At 47.1% G+C, this 27,762-nt stretch overlaps 1 protein-coding gene across 2 annotated transcripts in view; it reads left to right on the top strand.

Annotated features, from left to right (window-relative positions):
- The first annotated feature begins 13 nt into the window (after window positions 1–13).
- Window positions 14–27,762, top strand: part of LOC139251722 (interferon-induced protein 44-like) — a 33,499-nt gene continuing 5,750 nt past the window's right edge. Inside the window, exons 1-6 of one of the 2 annotated variants that reach the window (XM_070873271.1) lie at window positions 14–118; window positions 204–249; window positions 372–573; window positions 1,845–1,973; window positions 24,686–24,848; window positions 24,942–25,039. In XM_070873271.1, the coding sequence (XP_070729372.1) occupies window positions 109–118; window positions 204–249; window positions 372–573; window positions 1,845–1,973; window positions 24,686–24,848; window positions 24,942–25,039 (648 nt within the window). In that variant the 5' untranslated portion in view covers window positions 14–108. The remainder of the gene's footprint in view (window positions 119–203; window positions 250–371; window positions 574–1,844; window positions 1,974–24,685; window positions 24,849–24,941; window positions 25,040–27,762) is intronic. The other variant, XM_070873272.1, reaches the window with a different exon arrangement.

The raw sequence follows: 27,762 nt of genomic DNA on the forward strand, positions 1-27,762 counted from the left end.
AAAACAAAAGGCGGAAGTGAGAAATAGACTTGGGGGATTTCCAAAACCCGGACAGTTAGTTTCTCTTTCGCAAGTTATTCGGTTTGCAACTGCGCTGTGAATCCAGACATGGGGAGCTGTAAGTTTATAACGTTACAATGTCACTGCGATCGTACTCTCGTCTTTAAAAACATATAATTTAATGCATTCAACTTTCATTTCAGGGTTTTCAAAAGACGATGCCATTCACTATCCGACTTTCGACAAAGGGTAGGCCGCTTTAATCAGGAAGTGCCTTTCTGCAGCAGACACACCGATAGGAAAATGATTATTTTGTTCAAACACATTAATCTTGAGATCTAACTCTTTCCTCTCTTCCTGTTCTTTGACAGAACCCTGGATTCTCTGAGGGGCAAACTGTGCGACTACAACCCTCCCAAAGGATGTCCGGACTGTGTAAACATCTTGCTATTCGGCATGGTGGGGGCTGGTAAATCGGCCACCATTAATACATTCCTCTCAGCTCTGGATCCACATGGAAGAACGATGGACTGTGTCCCGACTGGGAATGATCCCCGCTCTCTCACATCCGAGGTACCTACTGCCTGTTTTTCAATATTCATTCTTAGAATGTGGACATTGCTGGCAAGTTTGGCATTTATTGCCCATCCTTAGTCACCCTGAGACAATTGAGTGTACACCTCAGAGGACAGTTAAGGGTCAACTACGTTAGTGTGGGTCTGGAGTCATATAGACCGGGTCAGAACGGCAGATTTCCTTCCCGAAAGGATATTCGTGAACCAGAAGGGTTTTAACGACAATCCGACAGCTTCATGGTCACTTTTACTGAGATCAGCATTTCATTGAGATTTTAAAAACTGAATTCAAATTCTCAAACTGCCCACAGAGGGATTTGAACTCGCATTCTCTGGATTATTGTTCCAGAACTCTGGATTATTGGTCCAGCAATGTAATCACTACGCCACCGTACCCTTACTGAGGGAGCGCCGCACTGTTGGAGGGGCAGTACTGAGGGAGCGCCGCACTGTCGGAGGGGCAGTACTGAGGGAGCGCCGCACTGTCGGAGGGGCAGTACTGAGGGAGCGCCGCACTGTCGGAGGGGCAGTACTGAGGGAGCGCCGCACTGTCGGAGGGGCAGTTCTGAGGGAGCGCCGCACTGTCGGAGGGGCGGTACTGAAGGAGTGCAGCACTGTCGGAGGGGCAGTACAGAGGGAGCGCTGCACTGTCGGAGGGGCAGTGTTGAGGGAGCAGCGCATTGTCGGAGGGGCAGTACTGAGGGAGCGCCGCACTGTCGGAGGGGCAGTTCTGAGGGAGCGCTGCACTGTCGGAGGGGCAGTGCTGAGGGAGCAGCGCATTGTCGGAGGGGCAGTACTGAGGGAGCGGCGCACTGTCGGAAGGGCAGTACTGAGGGAGCGGCGCACTGTCGGAGGGGCAGTACTGAGGGAGCGGCGCACTGTCGGAGGGGCAATACTGAGGGAGCGCCGCACTGTCGGAGGGGCAGTGCTGAGGGAGTGCTGCACTGTCAGAGGGGCCATCTTTCAGATGAGACGTTAAACCCAGGTCCTGTCTGCCCTCTCAGTTTGACGTAATGGTGGACACTATTGGAAAAAGAGCAGGGGAGTTCTCCACGGTTTCCTGGGGCCAATATTTATCTCTCAACCAACATCACTAAAACAGATGATCTGGTCATTATCACATTTCTGTTTGTGGGAGCTTGCTGTGCACAAATTGGCTGCCACATTTCCTACTTACAACAGTGACTACACAGCCATAGTGATTTGTGATGTCCTGATGTCGTGAAAGGCACTATGTAAATGCAAGTCTTTAAAAAAATTATTTAACAGCTCAGGTCCTTCAAGTCACACTCGTTGAAGTTTTGGGATCTGTCCGGTTGGAATTCACTGAAGAATGCAAATCAGGCAACGAAAGTGTTAACAATGGTCCTGGAAGGAAGGGTGCCACCAAAAAGCAACGTGAGTTTACCTAACTATTTTACACCATTATAGGGAGTCTCAATAAACTCAAAAAACTCTTTGGCATGTAAAAATGAGCAATATTTACAGGAAGAAAATTCCTATATGTCAGTCATGGCTCAGAGGGTAGCTCTCTCTCGCCTCTAGTTAGAAAGTTGTGGGCTCGAGTTCCACTCCAGAGACTTGAACCCATAATCTAGGCTGACACTCCCGGTGTCAGTACTGAGGGAGGGCTGCACTTTCGGATGTGCCATCTTTTGGATGAAACGTTAAACTGATGCCCTGTCTAACCTTTCAAGTGAACGTAAAAGATCCCATGGCATGATTCAACAAAGAACAGGAGAGCTCTCTCACGTGGCGGGGCCAATATTTATCCCTAAAGCAACCCCTAAATGTGGTCATGATTCCATTGCTGTGTGTGGGAGCTTGCTGTGTACAAATTGGCTGCTGTATTTCCTATATTACAACAGTGACTGCTCTTCAAAGGTACTTCATTGGCAGTAAAGTGCTTTGGGACATCCTGAAGTTGTGAAAGGTGCTATATAAATGCAAGTTCTTTCTTTCCTCTCTCCCTCCCTCTACTCTGGAAGTCGGCTCGGTGCTGTGTGTTATATTCAGAATCACTCCACAAGACTATGCTGTAAGCTCAAACTGATGTGACCTTAGTCTCTTTAATCAAACTCCAGAGTGAAGAAGCAGCATAGCAGACAACCTTTTATACTTGCTTGCATGAGGTGTGCAGGTGACCCTTGGGTCTCCAACAGGTGCGCCCCCTGGTGGCAAGTCTTACACTATTATAAAGTTGACATAAATAACATCACTCTTCCCCACCCCGCCCCCAAAGTCTTAGATACAAGTTATTTACAAGTTGAGGTGATCAGGGGCTCTTCGTTCCTGGGTTGATCGCCTGAGTTGAAGTCCTGGCATGAGTAAGTCGGTCGGATCATTGATGCACTGCATCGCGGCTGGTCTGAATGGTAAGCGAGTGAGGTTGCGTCCGGTAGCTGAGCAGAACCCGAGATAACCGGGTCTGCAAGGAGCCATCCATCACGCGTTTCAAGCTCTGCTTGATGGTTTGGACTGCCCGTTCTGCGTGACCATTGGATGCGGGCTTAAACGGCGCAGACCTGGCATGCTTGATGCCATTGCGGGTCATGAACTCGTTGAATTCCGAGCTGGTGAAACATGGTCCATTGTCACTAACAAGGACATCAGGCAAACCATGGGTGGTGAACATGGCCCGGAGGCTTTCAATGGTGGCAGTGGATGTACATGATGACATGATTACACATTCAGTCCATTTAGAGTAAGCGTCCACTGCTACTAGGAACATCTTTCCTAGAAAGGGGCCAGCGAAATCTACGTGGACCCTCGACCACGGTTTGGAGGGCCATGACCACAGACTCAGGGGAGTCTCCCTTGGTGCATTGCTCAACTGTGAACAAGTGTTACATTGGTGTACGCATGACTCCAATTCCGAGTCAATAACGGGCCACCAAACGTGCAACCTGGCATTAGCCTTCATCATGACTATGCCTGGGTGGGTACTGTGTAGGTCGCTTATAAACGTTTCCCTGCCTTTTTTTTGGCAAAACCACGCGATTCCCCCATAGGAGACAATCCGATTGGATGGACATTTCATCCTTGCGTCGGTAAAACGGCTTAATTTCATCTTGCATTTCCCCGGGAACAGCCGACCAGCTCCCATTAAGGACGCAGTTTTTTACTAGTGATAACACAGTGTCCTGGCTAGTCCAGGTCCTGATCTGGCGAGCCGTGACGAAGTGACCCCTCACTCTCAAAAGCATCCAATACAAGAAGCAAGTCTGCGGGTTGCACCATTTCCACCCTGGTGGTGGGCAATGGTAGCTGACTGAGGGCATCAGCACAGTTCTCAGTGCCTGGTCTATGGTGGATTACATAGTCATACGCAGATCATATTAGTGCCCATCTTTGGATGCGGGACGAAACATTGGTGTTAATACCTTTGCTTTCTGAAATCAGCGAAATGAGCGGTTTGTGGTCGGTTTCGAGCTCGAACCGGAGTCCAAATAGATATTGGTGCATTTCCTTAACCCCGTATATGCATGCTTATGCTTCTTTTTCAATCATACTGTAGGCTCCTTCAGCCTTAGATAAATGTTTGGACACATATACAACCGGTTGCAGTTTGTCTGACACATTGGCTTGCTGTAACACACAACCGACCCCGTACGAGGATGCATTACAAGCTAGTACTAAATGTTTACACGGGTCATACAATACAAGTAACTTGTTAGAACATGGCAGGTTTCTGGCCTTATCGAAGGCTGTCTCTTGAGATTTACCCCAGACCCAGTCGTCACCCTTGCGTAGCAATAAATGCAAAGGTTCCAGCAAAGTGCTTGATGTAAGCTGAGTGGACCTAGTGAAATACAAGGTCGACGCTTAGCTTTGATACACCTCTGGACGGACTAAGTGAAATACAAAGTCGACGCCCCGACTAATAGAGATGGCACTTTGATTAGAGGTTCAAAACGGTCTTTATTCACAGGCCTGGGGAGAACTTTCTGAGACCGCTCTCAGATCCGACTCCACCGAGATGTTAGTGAATTTCCTATTTGTACATTTAACAGTCCATCACCTCTGTAGCCTATCCCGCGTGACATCTTATGCTACTCCCTATATTCGCGGTTAATCTTGTTTCTTCTTGTAAGCTTATTTTCTGCTCCTTCTGTCATTGGGGCCTTCCTCTTATGTATTCTTGCAACTTCGTTGCTGTAACAATCGCCCTTTGTTTTTGCCAGATGGCCTTGTCCGATAGCATGTTTTCTTAAGGTAGCATGCTCATGTTAATTCTGTAAGGAAAGCATATCGTGGTTAGTTTTATCAGACTTTAGATGTAAGCCATGTTGCTATCCACACAGTGCATCCTTTACCGTTTAATTGTGCAGACCGGTGCCTTGCCCGAGCAAGTCCTCAAGTCCTCTTAATCATGGATCGATTCGCTATCTCTCATCCCGTTTCACCAAGCGCACTGGTGATATACTATAGCTCAACATATTTATACATAAATTCAAGCGCTACATAAATTTGGTGATTTCAACCCCCCCTTAAGGCCCATTGGTCACCTTGACCCAATATGGCCAGTATTCTACAGTTTAAGATTGTCTAGTGCCCGTCGCCCTGGTGGTACCAACCCAGGGTGTCTGGTACTCATAGTCTCACAATCCTAAACACAGTTTTCATAGTAATTTCTCTCCCATCCTCCCCCAAGTTTGTTGGTGGTTAGCAACAGTTTTCCTTCCTCTTCCTCCTTCTTTACCCGTATAGTTATGGCTCTGGTTAGGTTCTGGTTCTTTTGAAACATAGACAGAGAAACATAGAAAATAGGTGCAGGAGTCGGCCATTCGGGCCTTCAAGCCTGCACCGCCATTCAATGAGTTCATGGCTGAACATGCAACCTCAGTACTCCATTCCTGCTTTCTCGACATACCCCTTGATCCCCCGAGTAGTAAGGACTATATCTAACTCCTTTTTGAATATATTTAATGAATTGGCCTCAACAACTTTCTGTGGTAGAGAATTCCACAGGTTCACCACTCTCTGGGTGAAGAAGTTTCTCCTCATCTCGGTCCTAAATGGCTTTCCCCTCATCCTTAGACTGTGACCCCTGGTTCTGGACTTCCCCAACATCAGGAACATTCTTCCTGCATCTAACCTGTCTAAACCCGTCAGAATTTTAAACGTTTCTATGAGATCCCCTCTCATTCTTCTGAACTCCAGTGAATACAAGCCCAGTTGATCCAGTCTTTCTTGATATGTCAGTCCTGCCATCCCGGGAATCAGTCTGGTGAACCTTCGCTGCACTCCCTCAATAGCAAGAATGTCCTTCCTCAAGTTAGGAGACCAAAACTGTACACAATACTCCAGGTGTGGCCTCACCAAGGCCCTGTACAACTGTATGAACACCTCCGTGCCCCTGTACTCAAATCCCCTCGCTATGAAGGTCATCATGCCATTTGCTTTCTTAACCGCCTGCTGTACCTGCATGCCAACCTTCAATGACTGATGTACCATGACACCCAGGTCTCGTTGACCTCCCCTTTTCCTAATCTGTCACCATTCAGATAATAGTCTGTCTCTCTGTTTTTACCACCAAAGTGGATAACCTCACATTTATCCACATTATACTTCATCTGCCATGCATTTGCCCACTCTCCTAACCTATCCAAGTCACTCTGCAGCCTCATAGCATCCTCCTCACAGCTCACACTGCCACCCAACTTAGTGTCATCCGCAAATTTGGAGATACTACATTTAATCCCCTCGTCCAAATCATTAATGTACAATGTAAACAGCTGGGGCCCCAGCATAGAACCTTGCGGTACCCCACTAGTCACTGCCTGCCATTCTGAAAAGTCCCCATTTACTCCTACTCTTTGCTTCCTGTCTGACAACCAGTTCTCAATCCACGTCAGCACACTACCCCCAATCCCATGTGCTTTACCTTTGCACATTAATCTCTTGTGTGGGACCTTGTCGAAAGCCTTCTGAAAGTCCAAATATACCACATCAACTGGTTCTCCCTTGTCCACTCTACTGGAAACATCCTCAAAAAATTCCAGAAGATTTGTAAAGCATGATTTCCCTTTCACAAATCCATGCTGACTTGGACCTATCATGTCACCTCTTTCCAAATGCGCTGCTATGACATCCTTAATAATTGATTCCATCATTTTACCCACTACTGATGTCAGGCTGACTGGTCTATAATTCCCTGTTTTCTCTCTCCCTCCTTTTTTAAAAAGTGGGGTTACATTGGCTACCCTCCACTCGATAGGAACTGATCCAGAGTCTATGGAATGTTGGAAAATGACTGTCAATGCATCCGCTATTTCCAAGGCCACCTCCTTAAGTACTCTGGGATGCAGTCCATCAGGCCCTGGGGATTTATCGGCCTTCAATCCCATCAATTTCCCCAACACAATTTCCCGACTAATAAGGATTTCCCTCAGTTTCTCCTTCTTATTAGACCCTCTGACCCCTTTTATATCCGGAAGGTTGTTTGTGTCCTCCTTAGTGAATATCGAACCAAAGTACTTGTTCAATTGGTCTGCCATTTCTTTGTTCCCCATTATGACTTCCCCTGATTCTGACTGCAGGGGACCTACGTTTGTCTTTACTAATCTTTTTCTCTTTACATATCTATAGAAACTTTTGCAGTCCGTCTTAATGTTCCCTGCAAGCTTCCTCTCGTACTCTATTTTCCCTGCCCTAATCAAACCCTTTGTCCTCCTCTGCTGAGTTCTAAATTTCTCCCAGTCCCCAGGTTCACTGCTATTTCTGGCCAATTTGTATGCCACTTCCTTGGCTTTAATACTATCCCTGATTTCCCTTGATAGCCACGGTTGAGCCATCTTCCCTTTTCTATTTTTACGCCAGACAGGGATGTACAATTGTTGTAGTTCATCCATGCGGTCTCTAAATGTCTGCCATTGCCCATCCACAGTCAACCCCTTAAGTATCATTCGCCAATCTATCCTAGCCAATTCACGCCTCATACCCTTCTATAAGTTCTGGACCATGGTCTCTGAATTAACTGTTTCATTCTCCATCCTAATGTCGAATTCCACCATATCATGGTCACTCTTCCCCAAGGGGCCTCGCACAACGAGATTACTAATTAATCCTCTCTCATTACACAACACCCAGTCTAAGATGGCCTCCCCCCTAGTTTGTTCCTCGACATATTGGTCTAGAAAACCATCCCTTATGCACTCCAGGAAATCCTCCTCCACCGTATTGCTTCCAGTTTGGTTAGCCCAATCTATATGCATATTAAAGTCACCCATGATAACTGCTGCACCTTTATTGCATGCACCCCTAATTTCCTGTTTGATGTCCTCCCCAACATCACTACTACTGTTTGGAGGTCTGTACACAACTCCCACTAACATTTTTTGCCCTTTGGTGTTCTGCAGCTCTACCCATATAGATTCCACATCATCCAAGGTAATATCCTTCCTAACTATTGCATTAATCTCCTCTTTAACCAGCAATGCTACCACACCTCCTTTTCCTTTTATTCTATCCTTCCTGAATGTTCCCTACGATATCTCCTGCAACAATCCACCAGAACGTATAATGACATTAATAATTGAACTATTACCAGCACGTGCGACATAATCCTAATCCAGGGATGTACGTTACCATTCAGTCCCCAGTTCCAGATCTTCTCATACCAAGGCCGTTCCCTTAAGTCTGTTTCGATGTCTTTAAGTTGTTTCTTTAGATCTTCTATTTTATGATAATGTTTTATAATTTCCTTCCTTCCAGTTCTCCTGTTCATGTAATGCCGGAATTGCCTTGGGCTCTGGTATGACATAAGTTTCAATTTCCCTATTAAGTCCTGTATTATTAAGGGAAAAACTTTTCTCTCCTTGCAGTCTTTGTGGGTGTATATATTGGTGTCCTATCTGTGTAGGTATCTTTGGGTAAAAACAAAAGTTTGGCTGGGGAATGGGACAAGTCAGATCTTGGTATTCATATTTCTGTTCAGTGGTGGTGACACAAAATGTTCAGGTGTTCCTAGGTGCTACCCTTGTTCGGTGTATTCCGCTTGGGTGTATTTTGAGGTTGCAATTAATGGTTCTCGTAAATCCGCACTCGGCTGTGTCTCCCTTGCTGGGGGTGTTTGTGCACACCCATGTCCTTCCCTGGCGGTGGCACCCATCCATCACCACCCTCCTTAAGGTTCCATTCTTCTGGTTATTATCTTCGTCACCTCCCCATATGGCCTTGGTAAGGACACCATGATATTTAACCCAACTCTTCCTCTGTACCTCTCCTATATTAATCACATCATTCAGGGGCTGGCCCTCTTCTGGGAGTTGTGGGATGGCCAATACAAAGCCAATCACCTTAGGCCGTGGGAGCAGACAATTGGCTGCCATTTCACGCCCCTTGCATAGGCTCTTATTTGTGTCGATCCAAGGTTCCAGATCCTTATTAGTAATCCAATCGGGGATCTGTCCATTATTTATTTGCTTCACGTTATGCTGGGCATTGGATAATAGCCATGAGCCATACATGGCGCATACCAATTCCTTATGGGTTTGGCAAGCTGACCCGATCAATAATCGTGTTAATTGTTTCTGCCTTGGGGGGGCTACTATCCTTTCCACCCCCAACAATTGTTTTGCCGTTTGTTCTCCTGTCACTGCCGTTTGTTGGCCAGCTTTAGTATCTTGTTTTAGTAGCTTCTTTCTTTTCGCTTGTAGTTCTTCTACTTCTTCCCCCACTCCTTCTATGTCAAAGCTATTAACTGTTGCCAACCCGGCCGCATATCCTACTCCGGCCATTTCCAATACTCACCGCTTCTTACGTCTAAAAGATAGATTTTCCCTGTGGACCCTCTAATTGTTTCATCCACTGGGAGTCCCATAATTGTTTGGTATAACTATTACACATCGCGGGCATAGCAAAAGTACTCATATCGATAGCAAGTTTAACGATTCCTTGTGCCGCACTAAAATACATCACATCCTGTGTTTTCCTTATTATTAAACCTCTTCATGTCCCTTCTTCCATTGACGGGCATGTTAATGGGGTTGTGGAAGGTTGCGGGGTGGTCGTCGTGGCAGGTGGTAGTTGATGATGGGTGTGCTCCGCAGATCCTCCAGTAACCCTGGCTATTTGGCAGTGCATCGCACATCTCCTCGTTTCCATCCGGGGAGGACACAGGACGGCCACTATTATCGGACCCCCGTTCTACACATTGCACAGCTGTGCACCCACTTTCCCACCCGTTGGTGCTGTTCGTGCATGCCCACGTCTCTCCCGTTGTTGCCGTTTATCCGGTGAAACTAGGGGTGTCCGAGGTACATCCTACACGAACTTGCTATCGATGTGAGTACTTTTGCTATGCCCGCGATGTGTAATAGTTATACCAAACAATTATGGGACTCCCTGTGGATGAAACAATTAGAGGGTCCACAGGGAAAATTATCCCTCTTGGGGCCTTTATTACACCTTTGGCACAGGTTGCGCTGCCGCTTGTGCCGAAAATTAGGGTGGGTGTCATGTCCCCTTTCCTTACCACCGTGCTCGAACCTATCCCTAGAATCGTGATAGTGATGCTCCACTTCTTCTTACGAGTTCGCTATTCCTGCAAGGAAAACAAATGGCCAGTCGTCACCAGCCGGTTAGAATCATTCTATTCTTATCTGCCCCTCTAAACTGCACTGAGATACATTTTCCCCCTTCGCGTTGTTCCTCCCATCGCGTGAATATCTCCATTCCCGATCTACTCATCGGCCTTATATACCTTTAGCTGAGTCCAGTGTTTCCACCTTCCTTTACTCGTTTCGGACTCATCTATACACTCACATATGTAACTATTCATTAATACTTCGTAGGGTCCTGACCACTTGGGTGCTAGCCCTGGTTTGACTGGTATTTTTGCCTTCACTTTGCTACCTATTGCCGGGACCTCCTTGTCATTTTGCGTATCCTGCTCTAGGTCCCGTATAATCTGTTGGTTTTTGGCCTCATGTCTGAGAGCGTGTAATTGTTTAATAAACCTCCTGATCCTCTCCTCCGGTGACGACTCCTTCTGGCAGTGTCATTCCTCGTCCGGTCATTAGTTCAAATGGTGTCAGCCTTGTCGTTCTACTCAGAGTTGCCCTAAGTCTCATTAATATACTTGGAAGTAATTCTGTCCATTCCTTCCCTGTGTCTTCTATTGCTTTAGCTAATGATAATTTCAACGTTCGGTTCATCCTTTCTACCATCCCTGAACTCTGAGGGTGGTATGGTATGTGAAACCTCAGTCTAATACCCAATAGGGCACATGTCTCCTTTATGACCTTTCCCGTAAAGTGCTTTCCCTGGTCTGAATCAATCTGTACCGGGATTCCCCATCGTGGTACTACCTCCTCTGCCATTATTTATGCCACTGTTCTAGCTGTACAATCTCTAGTAGCAAATGCTTCAACCCATCTAGTAAACTGATCTATCATTACCAAACAATAAGTCTTTCCTTTTGATTTTGGTAAGAGTCCAGTGAAGTCTATCTGCAACTTCTCCCATGGGCCTCTTGGTCTCGGCTGATGTCCCCACTTTACCTTGGCAGGTTTCCCTGTGTTATATTGTGCACTTATGTGGCGATGTCTGCAGAATCTGTCCACCGCTTGTTTCATTCCGGACCACCACCAGCATCGCTGGAGCTTGTTCAACATATTGGATATACCTGTGTGTTGTCTACCATGGTATAATTCCATTACCCTTTGCTGTATACAGCTGGGTGTATATATTAATTGATCTTTCCTCCATATTCCCCCCGCCCTTTCTCTTGCTTCTCCTCCTGGGATACTTCCTTATGTAATTTGGATATGTCTATATCCTCTGGCAATGCCGTAATAGCAGATCTGGTTCTGTTCCGATCTCGTTTACTGTCGCAATCTGTTGCTCTACCACCTCTCTGGCTGCGTGATCTGCGGCTCTATTTCCCTTTTCTATGGGGGATTTCCCCCGCTGATGGGCTTTTACCTTTACTACCGCGGTTTCAGTGGGTAATTCTGAGGTGGCTACTAATTTCTTTACTAAGTCCTCATGCTGTATGCGTTTGCCCCCGAGGAGATGTACCCCTTTCTACTCCAGGCTGCCATATAATCGTGTACTATGCCAAAAGCATAGCGGCTATCGGTATAGATATTCACCCGTTTTCCTTCTGCCTATTTCAATGCTTCTATCAATGCCGTTAGCTCTGCAACTTGTGCTGAATTATCCCCTGGTAATATTCCTTCCCTCTGGAAGGTGCCATCTCCCACTACCACAGCCCAGCCTGTCCATGGTGTCCCGTTAACATATTTACGGAACCCGTCCACATATAACTCTAAGTCTGGTTCCATCAAAGGTAACTCCCTGATCATATCTACATACTCTAATTCCTCTTCACTGGTGCAGCAGTGTTCCTCTCCTTCCATTCCCATCATAGATGGCGAGTTTTGGCTCATATCTCTAACTATCTGTACAGATTTATCTTTGGGTAACAGAACAGCCTTCCGGCCGTTCGAGACGGTTTTTAATCATCCAGTGTTCAACAATTCCACTAAGGTGTGTTGTGTATGTATCACAATATCCCCCGTCATTACGACGGGTTCACTCACTTTGTGCACCGTGGTCAGTAAATCAATCACGGCAGCACATCTTGGCATGCTAGCCACTATTGGGGATCTTCGTGCCGAATAGTAGGCTACGGGTCTCATGTAATCCCCATGTTTTTGCGCTACCACCGCACTGTAATGTCCCCCATGATTGTGACAAAAGATATGATATGGCCTCCCCATGTCGGGTAACCCTAAGGCTGGTGCGGCAGTTAGTGCTTGTTTTGGCTTAGTAAAGGCCCCCACCTGCAAATCTGTCCATTCAATGGGTTCCTCTGCAGCTTTTCCCCTTTGGTCAATTCATACAGGGGTGCAGCTAGTTGTGAAAACCCCTCAATAAAGTTTCTGCTGTAATTAAATAGTCCCAGGACTTGTCGCATTCCCCTTACATTGACAGGTTTGGACATACCGTTTATGGTCCTTTTCCAATCTTCTGGCATGGCTCTCTTGCCCATGTTAATATGATAGCCCAGATAGGTTACCTCTGGTTTCCCTACTTGAGCCTTGCTGGGGTTTATTTTAAATCCTGCACCCTGGAGTGCCTTCAGAATCTTGGACAATGCCCTTGAGTGTTTTTGGAAGCTATCAGTAAATCGTCGACATACTGTAACACGGTACTGCCGTCCTCCTCTAGTTCTACTTCCTCCAGGGCCCTGGCCATGTGTTGATGGAATATAGCTGGACTATTATGGAACCCTTGGGGGACCCTCGTCCAAGTATATTGTTTCCCATTTCGTGTGAAGGCAAATTTCTCTTGCGATTCCTTGTCCAGTGGTATGGATCAGAATCCGTTTGCAATGTCTAGTAATGTAAACATTTTGTGTTCTGGTTTTAGCCCATTACAAATTGTAGCTGGGCTTGCTCTATCGGGTATTCCTTTGGGGTCACCTTATTTAATGCCATATAATCAATTGTCAGTCGATATGATACATCTGGTTTCTTCACTGGCCATACTAGGGAATTAGTTTCGGATATAGTTTCCCGTAAGTGTCTCTGTTTGGTTAATTCCAACACTATGGGCCCAAGTTTCCACATGATTTGCGCCTGATTTTTAGGAGCAACTGGTGGAGAACGGACTATCTTAGAAATCGCAATTCTCCACATTTTTTTTTCTGCAGTTCTAGTCAGGTAGAACAGTTCCACTTTGGAACAGAATTTTTTCTTCAAAAGGGGGCGTGTCCGCCCACTGACGCCTGATTTCAAAGTTTCCACAGTGAAAACGTACTCCAAACTAACTTAGAATGGAGCAAGTGAAGATTTTTGTAGAACTGAAAAAACCTGTTCTACACATAAAAAAATCAGGCGCAGGTTACAAATTAGGCGACCAGAACGAGGTGGGGGGGATGGGAAGTCATTAAATTCTATAATAAATCTTTATTTATACTTATACAAATATTATACAAATAAATCCAACCTGAATAAAAATTTATAAGCAAAGAAAAGATTAAATAAACCATCTTCCTACCTGTGTGAAAGTGCTTCAGCCAGGGAGAGGGCTGCAGGGGGGGGGGGGAAGGAGGCAGCCGTTCATTCCCACGGGGGGAGGGGGGGAGGAGGCAGCCGTTCATTCCCGGGGGGGGGGGAGGAGGAAGCCATTCGTTCCTGCGGGGGGGGGGGAGGAAGCCATTCGTTCCTGCGGGGGGGGGGGAGGAAGCCATTCGTTCCTGCGGGGGGGGAGGAGGAAGCCATTCGTTCCTGCGGGGGGGGAGGAGGAAGCCATTCGTTCCTGCGGGGGGGGAGGAGGAAGCCATTCGTTCCCGGGGGGGGGGAGGAGGAAGCCATTCGTTCCTGCGGGGGGGGAGGAGGAAGCCATTCGTTCCCGGGGGGGGGGGGAGGGGAGGAGGAAGCCATTCGTTCCTGCGGGGGGGGAGGAGGAAGCCATTCGTTCCCGGGGGGGGGGAGGAGGAAGCCATTCGTTCCTGCGGGGGGGGGGAGGAGGGAAACGGCTGCCTCAACTTTCTGAGGCTTCCTGCAGCCTTCTCACTGCTGCAAGAAGCCTCAGTGCTGATGTGCTGATGGCAATGTGCTTTTATTAAAAAATGTTCAAAAATTAAACAGCTACAAAGAACTACAAAAATGGCCGAGTGCCAATGTTTCCTTCACACTGCGCGTGCGCGAATGCTTCAACGCGCACGCGCAGCGTTGCCGGCAGGAAAAAAATTAATTTAAATGGTACCCGCCCCCTCCCACTTACAAAATCGGCGCGAGTGTAGGCTCCGCCCCCCTGGGCGCCGCGCCAAGCAGACATGGAGCTGCAGGGCGCTCCAGAATCGCGCGTCTTTTTCCGCTGCTGTTTCTGGCGCGAAAAACGGGCGCCCAGCTCGGAGGGGCGCCCCTTTTTTATCGTGTGGAAACTTGGGCCCATTGTCCCGTACTGCTGCTTTGGCTTCCTCCTTTAAAGGATATTGTTTATGTGGGCGATGCATTTGTCCCGGTATTTTTACCGGGGGGGTTTGGACTGACCCACAATCCTGCTTATACATTGCCCACACCCCAATATACTCTCTGCATGGGATCGCCCATGGTCCCTTCTTATCCCATTCTGGGTCGATAATCTTAATTGCTCCTACCTGATTTGTTCTGTTTCCCAGGGCTACTTGTTTGTTTAACTTATGATCTGGTGGCCACATCACTTTATTCGCTTTAGGATCGATTAAAGCTCCTACTTCCTGCAGTAAGTCTATCCCTAGGATTGTTCCTTCAGTATTCTCACATACCCACAAATGGGTAGGTATCATTATACATCCAATTTCTAATAGAATTGTTTCGCTCTTATAAGCCTCAAGTCTTTTTCCACCTATTGCCGCCACATTGATCGAAAGTTTGGTTCGGGGCAAGGGCAAATCTGTCAGTGAGCTTGAGGCTCCCGTGTCTATTAACATTTTGCACTGCCGGCCCCCTATCAATGCGTCAACAAACACCCTTGGGTCTTCCTCATCATTTACCCCGAGGGTTGCTACCTGTCATTTAGTATTCAACTTCTTCATCATGTCTTCCATTTGTCTCATGGTGCATACCGTCTCCTTCTCTGAGTTACACCTGTATCGCCTCTCATCTCGGGCATTGGTCCTGTTCCTATATTCTCCATCCTCCCTTTCTTCCCTGTCCCGTCGCCGCTGTCTCTCCCTATCCCTATTCTCCTGCTCTTCTCTCTCTTCCCTCATCCACCTTTTGAAATCTTCCTTTGATGGCCCACTTCTCCGGGTTGTCCCCTGCACAAGGTTCCACAAGGGCCCCCGGTAATCCGAACCACGTACCAACCTTTTAAACCACAAGAGAGAGAAATGTTGGTGGATAAATGACCCCAACTACAGCCACGAGAAAATAACTAACCGTTTTGGCAAAAAATTAGGGAATTAAGGATTAGCCATAATTTGCACAATAAGGACTGCGACCAGTTAGTGCGAGCAAAACTCCCGGATGACCACTGGGACCGATTAGGCCAGAATTTTAGGGATGGAACCTGGTGTCAGACGTTAAATATCCTCTCTGTTTCGGCCCTAGTCCCTCTCTTCCTCCTCCTTTGTTTCAACAATCTACCTTCTTATGTCCTGGCTTGTTACAATTATGGCAAGTGGGTCTTGAATCTGATGCTCGCCGGACATTCCCCCCCCGTTTCTGTTTGCATTCCTACGGCTTCTTCCTGTCCCCTCAACTCTTCGGCTTTAGCTATCTTAGCCTTTTGCATGTTATCCACCTCGGTTGCCCATCTAATTAAATCATCATAGTTGTTCATTGTAACAATTCCTAATCGTATGGCTGCCTGATGTGCGCGACCTAACCCGGCCTTAAATGATTGTAGAAAACATTGATTATCCCTAGTGGGGTTTAGAACGCCGGAACAGCCCACGAATTTTCCTCATTTCCGTTTGCTATAATCTACAGCAGATTCTCCTTTGTCTTGAGTTATATTGGTTATAGCTGCCCAGTTTACCGGAGCTGGTCCCATCACCCCCTCTACTGCAAGTTTAAAGGCGTTATAGTCATTGTCCTCCTGTTGTTGTGGGATATTTAACGTCTGACACCAGGTTCCGTCCCTAAAATTCTGGCCTAATTGGTCCCAGTGGTCATCCGGGAGTTTTGCTCGCACTAACTGGTCGCAGTTCTTATTGTGCAAATTATGGCTAATCCTTAATTCCCTAATTTTTTGCCAAAACGGTTCGTTATTTTCTCGTGGCTGTAGTTGGGGTAATTTATCCACCAACATTTGTCTCTCTCGTGGTTTAAAAGGTTGGTACATGGTTCGGATTACCGGGGGCCCTTGTGGAACCGGAGGGGGGTGGGGGGGGGTTGTTTGTTGGTCGCCCGGGATTGCGGGTGTTCCGGGGATCAACTGGGTCTTTATCGAGGCCGCTTTTACCTCACGGGGCACTGGATTGTAGGGTGGTGGGAGATTATTTTCTTCTGACCAGGACGGTGGTTCCGGCCAATCCTTTTCCCTATTATACTCGAATGCTTCCTTCCCCAACCTATCCCAATCCACGGTATCATCCCTGGGTATTTTCAGATACAAAGGCGTACTGCTAGGGGTGGCGGTTGCTATCGGGTTTCCCTTCTCTCCCCCTTTGGGAGATGTTGCTCCCTTCCTTGTCCATTCATCCTCTTCCCTTTGTTTCAACTCCTTACACTGTTTCTGATAGCAAGCTAAGATTACAGTTCCCCCTTTTCCCTCCTTATCTTTGGTTTGTCCCCTCCACCAAGCCCTTTGGTTTTCTGCACTGTCTTTGGGATCCCACCCTTTCTTTTTCATGATTTCAATTAGTTTCTTATTTTTGTCCGCTAAATAGCGGGTGACGGAGTCGGGATCTCCGCAAGATGGTCCCTCCTCCTTTATTTTCAAGTCCTTCTTAGACATCCTAGAATTTAACCGTCTTTCCAAGAATTCTTATTTTACCTCGCGCGTATTTATAGGATTTTGCTGCCTATCCGACTTAGAGGATTTTGCCGCCTTCCCGGCTTACCAGACCGCACCTCTTCCTCGAGTCTGTCTCCCCTGGTTCTTTTAGTCTCAGCCTTACAGGTTCTCACAGTACGTTCTGAGCTTTTTAATTTATGGGTGGTAACTTAAAATGTACTCACCCTCTCTGGCTCAACGTTCCAGTGAACCGGCAAGAGCCTACGATCCAGCCGACTGCGCCAAATGATGTAAGCTGAGTGGACCTTGTGAAATACAAGGTCGACGCTTAGCCTTGATACCCCTCTGGACGGACTAAGTGAAATACAAAGTCGACGCCCCGACTAGTAGAGATGACAGACTTCGATTGGAGGTTCAAAACGGTCTTTATTCACAAGCCTGGGGAGAACTTTCTGAGACCGCTCTCTGATCCAACTCCATCGAGATGTTAGCGAATTTCCTATTTGTACATTTAACAGTCCATCACCTCCGTAGCCTATCCAGCGTGACACCTTACGCTATTCTTTATATTCGCGGTTAATCTTGTTTCTTCTTGTAAGCTTATTTTCCGCTCCTTCTGTCATTGGGGCCTTCCTCTTAACTATTCTTGCAACTTCGTTGCTGTAACAATCGCCCTTTGTTTTTGCCAGATGGCCTTGTCCGATAGCATGTTTTCTTACGGTAACATGCTCATGTAAATTCTGTAAGGAAAGCATATCGGGGTTAATTTTATCAGACTTCAGCTGTAAGTCATGTTGCTATCCACACAGTGCATCCTTTACCGTTTAATTGTGCGGACCGGTGCCTTGCCCGAGCAAGTCCTCAAGTCCTTTTAATCATGGATCAATTCGTTACCTCTTGTCCCGTTTCACCAAGCACACTGGTGATATACTATAGCTCAACATATTTATACATAAATTCAAGCACTACATAAATTTGGTTATTTCAGTGCTCAACCCAGGTAGAAAGTTACCAAAATAGTTGAGGAGTCCCAGCAATGAACGCATTCTTGATGGCCTCCGTCTTAGAGTCCGTGGGTCTGATGCCGTCTGCCACAATCTTTCTCACCAAAAATTTGACGACTGGCGCCAGGAAAACACACTTGGAGCGTTTCAGCCCGAGTCCCACTCTGTCCAGTCGCTTTAGAACCTCTTCCAAGTTGTGCAAGTGTTCGGTGGTGTTGCGGCCAGTGATCAGGATGTCGTCTTGGAACACCACGGTGCGCGGAACCGATTTCAGCAGACTCTCCATGTTCCTCTGGAAGATGGCAGCAGCCAAACGAATCTCAAAAGAGCATCTGTGGTATATGAACAGTCCTTTGTGCGTGTCGATGCACATCAATCTTTATGAAGATTCAGCCAGCTCCTGTGTCATGTAAGTAGAGGTTAGATCCAGCTTGGTGAACTTGGTGAACGACTTCCCCCTGCTAACATTGCAAACAGGTCCTCCGCTTTGGGTAGTGGGTGCTGGTCCTGTAACGAGACTTGGTTGATCGTTACTTTGTAGTCTCTGCAGATTCTGACCGTGCCATCGCTTTTCAACACCGGAACAATTGGACTGGCTCACTCATTGAACTCCACTGGCAATATAATTCCCTCTCATCAAAGTCTGTCCAGCTCAATCTCGACTTTCTCCCACATCATTTGCTTCGGTCTTCACAGTGGAAGACACAAAAGCCATGCCAAAAATTGCTGGTCACGGGAATGTGGGAAGGGAGGGCCTTGAGACAATCACTATCACGAGGGGGGTAGTGCTGGACAGGCTAATGGGACTCAAGGTAGACAAGTCCCCTGGTCTTGATGAAATGCATCCCAGGGTATTAAAAGAGATGGCGGAAGTTATAGCAGATGCATTCGTTATAATCTACCAAAATTCTCTGGACTCTGGGGAGGTACCAGCGGATTGGAAAGCAGCTAATGTAACACGCCTCTGTTTAAAAAAGGGGGCAGACAAAAGGCAGGTAACTATAGGCCGGTTAGTTTAACATCTGTAGTGGGGAAAATGCTTGAAGCTATCATTAAGGAAGAAATAGCGGGACATCTAGATAGGAATAGTGCAATCAAGCAGACACAACATGGATTCATGTTTAACTAATTTACTGGAATTCTTTAAGGATATAACGAGCATGGTGGATAGAGGTGTACCGATGGATGTGGTGTATTTAGATTTCCAAAAGGCATTTGATAAGGTGCCACACAAAAGGTTACTGCAGAAGATAAAGGTACGCGTAGTCAGAGGAAATGTATTAGCATGGATAGAGAATTGGCTGGCTAACAGAAAGCAGAGAGTCGGGATAAATGGGTCCTTTTCGGGTTGGAAATCGGTGGTTAGTGGTGTACCACAGGGATCAGTGCTGGGACCACAACTGTTTACAATATACATAGATGACCTGGAAGAGGGGACAAAGTGTACTGTAACAAAATTTGCAGATGACACAAAGATTAGTGGGAAAGCGGGTTGTGTAGAGGACACAGAGAGGCTGCAAAGAGATTTGGATAGGTTAAGCGAATGGGCTAAGGTTTGGCAGATGGAATACAATGTCGGAAAATGTGAGGTCATCCACCTTGGGGGAAAAAAAACAGTAAAAGGGAATATTATTTGAATGGGGAGAAATTACAACATGCTGAGGTGCAGAGGGACCTGGGGGTCCTTGTGCATGAATCCCAAAAAGTTAGTTTGCAGGTGCAGCAGGTAATCGGGAAGGTGAATGGAATGTTGGCCTTCATTGCGAGAGGGATGGAGTACAAAAGCAGGGAGGTCCTGCTGCAACTGTACAGGGTATTAGTGAGGCCGCACCTGGAGTACTGCGTGCAGTTTTTGGTCACCTTACTTAAGGAAGGATATACTAGCTTTGGAGGGGGTACAGAGACGATTCACTAGGCTGATTCCTGAGATGAGGGGGTTACCTTATGATGATAGATTGAGTAGACTGGGTCTTTACTCGTTGGAGTTCAGAAGGATGAGGGGTGATCTTATAGAAACATTTAAAATAATGAAAGGGATAGACAAGATAGAGGCAGAGAGGTTGTTTCCACTGGTCGGGGAGACTAGAACTAGGGGGCACAGCCTCAAAATATGGAGGAGCCAATTTAAAACCGAGTTGATAAGTAATTTCTTCTCCCAGAGGGTTGTGAATCTGTGGAATTCTCTGCCCAGGGAAGCAGTTGAGGCGAGCTCATTGAATGTATTCAAGTCACAGATAGATAGATTTTTAACCAATAAGGGAATTAAGGGTTACGGGGAGCGGGCGGGTAAGTGGAGCTGAGTCCACGGCCAGATCAGCCATGATCTTGTTGAATGGCGAAGCAGGCTCGAGGGGCTAGATGGCCTACTTCTGTCCCTAATTCTTATGTTCTTATCATTTATGATATTGCTCGGGCCTTGTGTTGAACGGACCGTGTATCAGGGAGTAGATGGATCTGCACTTTGGTGCCTGTGAAGTTGCCAATGTCTGGCTCAAATAGCGACAGAAATTTTTTCGCACTTGAGGGCACGAAGCGCCATCCACCGAAGACAGCGCTTTGATGTCATTCTAGTTGCATCGGATCTTTCCTAGCCAGCTTCTGCCGAACAGCATTGGGCCATCGCCTGGTACAATCCATAGTGATAAATCATGCACAGCTCCATCATACGATACCTTCACTGTCACTGGTATGAGCTCTTTGGTGTAAGTGCACAGCTTTGTATGAATCGGCCTTTGTGCCTTGATGCCCCAGTTTCTCAAAAGCCTTCTGGCTTATAATTGACTGACTCGCCCCTGTGTCCAATTCCATGGAAACTGGAATGTGGTTTAATTTGACTTTCAACATTATCGGAGGGCTTTTGGTGGTGAAGGTGTGTACCCCATACACTTCCTCTTCAGCCTTGGGTTGAGTTGCCTCTCTTACTCATTCAGCGTGATCCGTGCCAGATCGGACATCTTCTGCCGACTCTGCCCCGTGGTGAGTCGCAGCACGTTTGCACATTCGCTGGAGGTGCCCCATTGTTCCACAGCCCTTGCACACGTAGTGCTTGAATCGACATTGATGGGCTCTATGATTACCCCCGCAGCGCCAACATGGTGTTAATGGATTCGCATTCACGCCCCACGGCAGACTCCGTCATCCTAGGTCTGGCCTCTGCAGGCGTGTGGGCCCTGCCGTGTACAGTTCTGCCTGCTGAAGGCATTATTTTATGCACAGTACTTGCCGATGAGCTTCGATGCTGAGAAGATAACTGTTTAGCGTTATCGTTCGTGAACATGAAAGCCTGGGTTATTGTGATGGCCTTGTTTAGATCTAGGGATTCGGCAGACAGCAGTTTGCGAAGAATGATCTCGTGGCCGATTCCAAGCACGAAAAAGTCCCGCAACACTTCCCCCAAAAATCCAGCAAATTCGCACGGTCCCGCAAGGCGTCTTAGGTCAGCGACATAGCTCGCCACGTTCTGGCCCTCGGAGCGATGGTGCATATAAAAGCGATACCTGGCCATCAAGATGCTCTCCTTCGGCTTGAGGCGTTCCCGAACCAGCGTACGCAACTCTGCATATGCCTTGTCCATTGGTTTCGTCGATGCTAGCAGATTTTTGATGAGGCCGTATATCGTGGACTCACAAACGGTGAGGAAAATCGCCCTGCGCTTGACCGCGTGACTGTCTGTATTCAGCTCATTGGCCACGAAGTACTGGTCAACACGCTCAACGAAGGCTTCCCAATCATCACCCTCAACAAATCTCTCAAGAATGCCAACAGCAGCCATAACCGTGTGAAAGGTCGTGATCTGTTACTCGTCGCCAATTGTTATGTTCAGCATAACTCCACAAGACTGTATGCTGTAAGCTCAAACTGATGTGACCTTAGTCTCTTTAATCAAACTCCAGAGTGAAGAAACAGCATAACAGACAACCTTTATATACTTGCTTGCATGAGGTGTGCAGGTGACCCTTCGGTCTCCAACAGGTGTGCCCCCTGGTGGCAAGACTTACACTATTATAAAGTTTACATACATAACACTGTGGAAGAGCAGAGGAATTGGGAAGGCACAGGTTCACAGGAATTAAAGAGGCAGAAAGTCAGGTTGATGAGAACATACAGAAACTAGTGGCATTCTCGATTTTATTAGAAGAAATGTAGAATAAAAATAGCCAAGAGGTAATGATCAGCTGATAGAAAACCTTAAGCCCTCAGTTTGAGTACTGTGGGCTCCACACTATACAAACAATGAAGGACAAGTAAAGACCATCTGGTCCATCAAGCCCGTCCCACACAATTGCAAGACCTTGTGTCATCATCATAGGCAATCCCTCGGAATCGAGCAAGACTTGATTCCACTCCCAGAGTGAGTTCTTTGATGGCTGAACGGTCCGATACGAGAGCCACAGACCCTGTTACAGGTGGGACAGACATTTGTCGCGGGAAGGGGTGGGTGGGACTGGTTTGCCGTGCGCTCCTTCCGCTGCCTGCGCTTGGCCTCTTCACGCTCTTTGCGTTGAGACTCGAAGAGCTCAGCACCCTCCCGGATGCACTTTCTCCACCTCGGGCGGTCTGCGGCCAGGGTCTCCCAGGTGTCAGTGGTGATGTCGCACTTTACCAGGGAGGCTTTGAGGATGTCCTTGTAACGCTTCCGCTGTCCTCCTTTGGCTCGTTTACCAAGAAGGAGCTCCGCATAAAGCATTTGCTTATTGCTTATGGGAGGCTGGGGTTCTCGTATCTGGCATGTGATCTATGTGGCCTGCCCAGTGAAGCTGATCAAGTGTGGTCAGTGCTTCAATACTGGGGATGTCGGCCTGGTCGAGGACACTGATGTTGGTGCGCCTGTCCTCCCAGGGGATTTGCAGGATCTTGCGGAGACATCGTTGGTGATATATCTCCAGCGACTTGAGGTGCCTTCTAGACATTGTCCATGCCTCAGATCCATACAGGAGGGCGGGTATTACTACAGTCCTGTAGACCATGAGCTTGGTGGTAGATTTGAAGGCCTAGAACTCACGCCTCTCCTGGGCCTCGATCACATCCCTCTACAGTCTCTCGCCGCTCCTGCTGTATCTGCCCACTCTCCAATCACCGAACTGGTTCTTGATGATGTCTCTCTTCGCTCGCCCTCCTGCACCAGCTCACACTGCTCCCTGAAGTGGCATATGCCTCCACGCTGCTCCCAGGCATCGCACTTCCGCTCCTTTTATGGCCCTGACCTGCCGCTGGTGTTCTCACGCAGGTCGAGCATAGGGAGTGCTGCCCTGCAGTTTCAGAGCGTACATCACATCCATGGCAGTGACCGTCTTGCGCTTGGCGTGCTCAGTGTAGGTGACCGCATCCCTGATCACATTCTTCAGGAAAACCTTCAGCACCCCGCGTGTCTCCGCCTTTTCCCAGTCCTTTGCCTCCTTTTAACTCTTCCAGACATGATGATTCTTCACAGGAACATAAACTGAAATATGATAAAAATCATGTAACAATAAGTGGTTTTCAGCCCTTAAGGCTCAACTGCCTTCTCACAAAAAAATTTACGTTAAAAAGAATCCCCGAATGGGAGTCTTCAGCTCTTAAAGCTGCATTGCCTTCCGTACCTTGTAAAATGGGAAAAGTGCTTCAGCACTAACAATAGTGGCTCAGCAAGTCAGGGAAGGGGCATCCAGGGGCTTTCACTCAGCACTCCAGCTTTGTGCAGAGGATCAGCACTGCAAAACAGGCCCTCTACCCACAAGGGCCAGGAGGCCCTCAAGCAAGGAGGTTGTGGGACCACATCACCAATGCCCTCGCTGCCAGCAGTGTCGTGCCCCCACCCCCCTGCCATCGCCCCACCCCTCCCCACCACATGGCTCCAGTGCCAAAGAAGCTACATGACCTCAGGCCACTGGTCAAGGTCAGTGAATGCTGCTTCAAAAGCAGTCTCCTACTAGCTGCACCACTAGCCTCACACACTGCTCAATGCATGACCCCCACACCCTCAATCACTCTCCTACCAACAATCTGTACCAAACACAAGACACACCTCCCATTCCTAGCTTTTCTGTGCTACTGTAAACTGCTGAAATCAGTTAAAGGGCATTCGTAACTGGGTTTATATTTAAAATCATTTAACATCGAAAAATCATCTGAGGGAGCATGCTAGATACAAGGCATATTAATCTTTAGATTATAGAAATATTAAAATAGCCTCTATGTTAAAGCAAGTTTTCATGGATTTCAATTAAGTTGTTTCATTCCAGGTTATATTTTAAAATATGTAGCAGTGGAAAATGCTGTGTAAACAATGCTGTGAAAATGTCAGGAAAACACCAAACCCAAGGCAGAATAATAGAGAAACAGTGAGAAAAGTCCGAGAGTAACACACAGAGAAACACATAGAGAGGTTACAGAGTATCACACAGGGACAGAGTAATAAAAAGATAAATGCACAAAGGGAATGAAACAGAAAAATACAGAAAGTAGGAGAGGCATAGGCACAGCTGGAGTTTGACAGTGAGAGGCGGGTGGGGGGGGAGGGGTGGGGGAGACCCTTACTGACACCGAAACCCAAGACTGAGGTCGCGACCCCTCTGGATCTCAGTAGGATTGGTGAATGAGATGCATGGACCTTGTCTGATGGGACTAGGAACCCCTCCAGTCATCATTCACCATTGTGCTGAGTAGATGTAAACATTGTGCCGTTGGTAGCTTTTAGTATAACCCATTCACTTTTCTCTAACTTAGATGCAGGAATTCAATCCTGATTCAAATTATGCCAAGTATCCCGTCGTTCCGGAAAATGTAATTCATGGAGTCGTATTCGTTGTTGACACCAACACCATGGACAACATTTCTGATGATTTGATGAAGCAGTTTCAGGAACTACAAACCATTGTGGCGAAGAAATGTATGTCTCAGTTTCTCTTTCTGCCTACGTAACCTTTGTCGCCATTCAGTTTTATGTTTAACATTCATATTTTTATCAAATGTCTCTTTTCAGATATTTACAGGATTGTGATTGGGACCAACATTGACCGATTAGAAATATCAGAGAAAGACTATCATCGCATTTATGAATACAAACCACTACAGCAGAAGGTAATGAGTGTGTTTTAATTTGTAGAATCAGGTGCATTGATATTAATACAATTGAAATCTAAATTGTTCTCAGGATGTGGGCGTCACTGGCAAGGCCGGCATTTATTGCCCATCCCTAATCCCCCTTGAGAAAGTGGTGGTGAGCCGCCACCTTGAACCGCTGCAGTCCGTGTGGTGAAGGTGCTCCCACAGTGCTGTTAGTTCCAGGATTTTGACCCAGCGCCGATGAAGGAACGGCCGATATATTTCCAAGTCAGGATGACTTGGAGGGGAACTTGGAGGTGATAGTGTTCCCACGTGCCTTGGACCATGGTCCTTCGAGATGGTAGAGTTAAAGGTTTGGGAGGTACTGTCGAAGAAGCCTGGGCAAGTTGCTGCAGTGTTTCCTGTGGATGGTACACACTGCAGCGGCATTGCACGGTGGTGGAGGGAGTGAATGTTTAAGGTGCTGCATGGGGTGCCAATCAAGATGACTTTTTTTTCGTGGATGGTGTTGAGCTTTTTGAGTGTTGCTGGAGCTGCAACTCATACAGGCAAGTGGAGAGTATTCCATCACACTCCTAGCTTGTGCCTTGCAGAGTTGAGACAGTCACTGCAGAATACCCAGCCTCTGACCTGCTCTTGTAGCCACAGTATTTATGTGGCTGATCCAGTTAGGTTTCTGGTCAATTGACCTCCAACCACCACAACCATCTTCCTTTGTGTTGGGTATGACTCCAGCCAGTTCAGAGTTTTCCCCCGCGATTCCCATTTCCTTCAGTTTTACTAGGGCTCCTTGGTGCCACACTCGGTCAAATGCTGCCTTGATGTCAAGGGCAGTCACTCTTACCTCATCTCTGGAATTCAGCTCTTGTCCATGTTTGGACCAAGGCTGTAATAGGGTATGGAGCCGAGTTGTTCTGGCGGAACCCAAACTGAGCATCGGTGAGTAAGTGCTGCTTGATAGCACTGTCGACGACACTTCCATCACTTTGCTGATAATTGAGAGTAAGCTGATGGGGCGGTAATTGGCTGGATTGGATATGTCCTGTTTTTTGTAGACAGCACATACTTGAGCAATTTTCCACATTGTCGGGTAGATGCAAGTGCTGTAGCTGTACTGGAACAGCTTGGCTAGAGGCATGGATCATGGTGTTAGCTGCTTTCAGTCACAGTACGTGTGCGATTAAAAACAAGGTTCGCTCACTGAAAATAGTTGTATTGATACAGTAAGCCCCAAAGTATAGACATTGGCCAGGGCTTTCTTCCCCTCCCCAAGTTGGTCGGGTACATATCTCCGGGGAGGAGGAGGGCAGTACTGAAGGGTCACTGAAATGCATGCAATACAGGAGGCTAGGTTTAGTTGTGAGACCTGTCACAGTGAGGTAACGCAGGCAGCCAACACGACATGCATGGCCTTCTCAAGGGTGTCACCCATGGCTCAGTGGGTAGCACTCTCACCTCTGAGTCGGAAGGTTGGGGGTTAATAGTCCCACCCCAGAGACTTGAGCTGAAAATCCAGCCTGCCACTCCAGTGCAGTATTGAGGGAATGCCGCACTGTCGGAGGTGCCATCTTTCAGCTGAGACATTAAACTCTCAAAGTGGATGTAAAATTTCCCGTGGCACTAGCTTGAAGAAAAGCAGCGGAGGTCTCGAGGTGTCCTGGTGAACATTTATCCGTCAATCAAGAACTAAAAACAGATTATCGAGTGATTTATTTAATTGTTATTTATGGGAGCTTGCTGTGCAGAAATTGGCTGCCACATATTTGGACAGACTGGTTTTTATATAACGCCTTTCTCCATCTCAGATTGTCCCAAAGCGCTTCACAGACAATGAAATGTAGTAACTGTTGTAATAAAAACATAAAAAAAGGGAAAATAGGTGCAGGAGTAGGCTATTCGGCCTTTCAAGCCTGCACCACTATTCAATATGATCATGGCTGATCATTTTTGCAACTTCAGTACCCCATTCCTGCTTTCTATCCATACCCCTTGATCCCTTTAGCTGTAAGTGCCACATCTAACTCCCTTTTGAATATATCTTAACGAACTGGCCTCAACAACTTTCTGTGATAGAGAGTTCCACAGATTCACAATTCTCTGAGTGAAGAAGTTTCTCCTCATCTCGGTCCTAAATGGCTTACCCCTTATCCTTGGACTGTGACCCCTGGTTCTGGACTTCCCCAACATCGGGAACATTCTTCCTGCATCTAACCTGTCCAATCCCGTCAGAATTTTATATGTTTCTATGAGATCCCCTCTCTCATTTTTCTAAATTCCAGTGAATATAAGCCTCGTCGATCCAGTCTTTCTTATATGTCAGTCCTGCCATCCCGGGAATCAGTCTGGTAAACCTTCATTGCACTCCCTCAATCGCAAGAATGTCCTTCCTCACATTAGGAGACCAAAACTGTACACAATATTCAAGGTGTGGCCTCACCAAGGCCCTGGACAACTGCAGTAAGACCTCCCTGCTCCTATACTCAAATCCTCTTGCCATTTGCCGCCTTCACCGCCTACTGTACCTGCATGCCAATTTTCAATGACTGATGGACCATGACACCCAGGTCTCGTTGCACCTCCCCTTTTCCTAATCTGTCACCATTCAGATAATATTCTGCCTTCGTGTTTTTGCCATCAAAGTGGATAACCTCACATTTATCTATATTATACTGCATCTACCATGCATTTGCCCACTCGCCTAACCTGTCCAAGTCACTCTGCAACCTCTTAGCATCCTC

Source organism: Pristiophorus japonicus, unplaced genomic scaffold (assembly GCF_044704955.1).
Source record: "Pristiophorus japonicus isolate sPriJap1 unplaced genomic scaffold, sPriJap1.hap1 HAP1_SCAFFOLD_433, whole genome shotgun sequence".
In the NCBI taxonomy this organism is placed as follows: Eukaryota; Metazoa; Chordata; class Chondrichthyes; family Pristiophoridae; genus Pristiophorus; species Pristiophorus japonicus.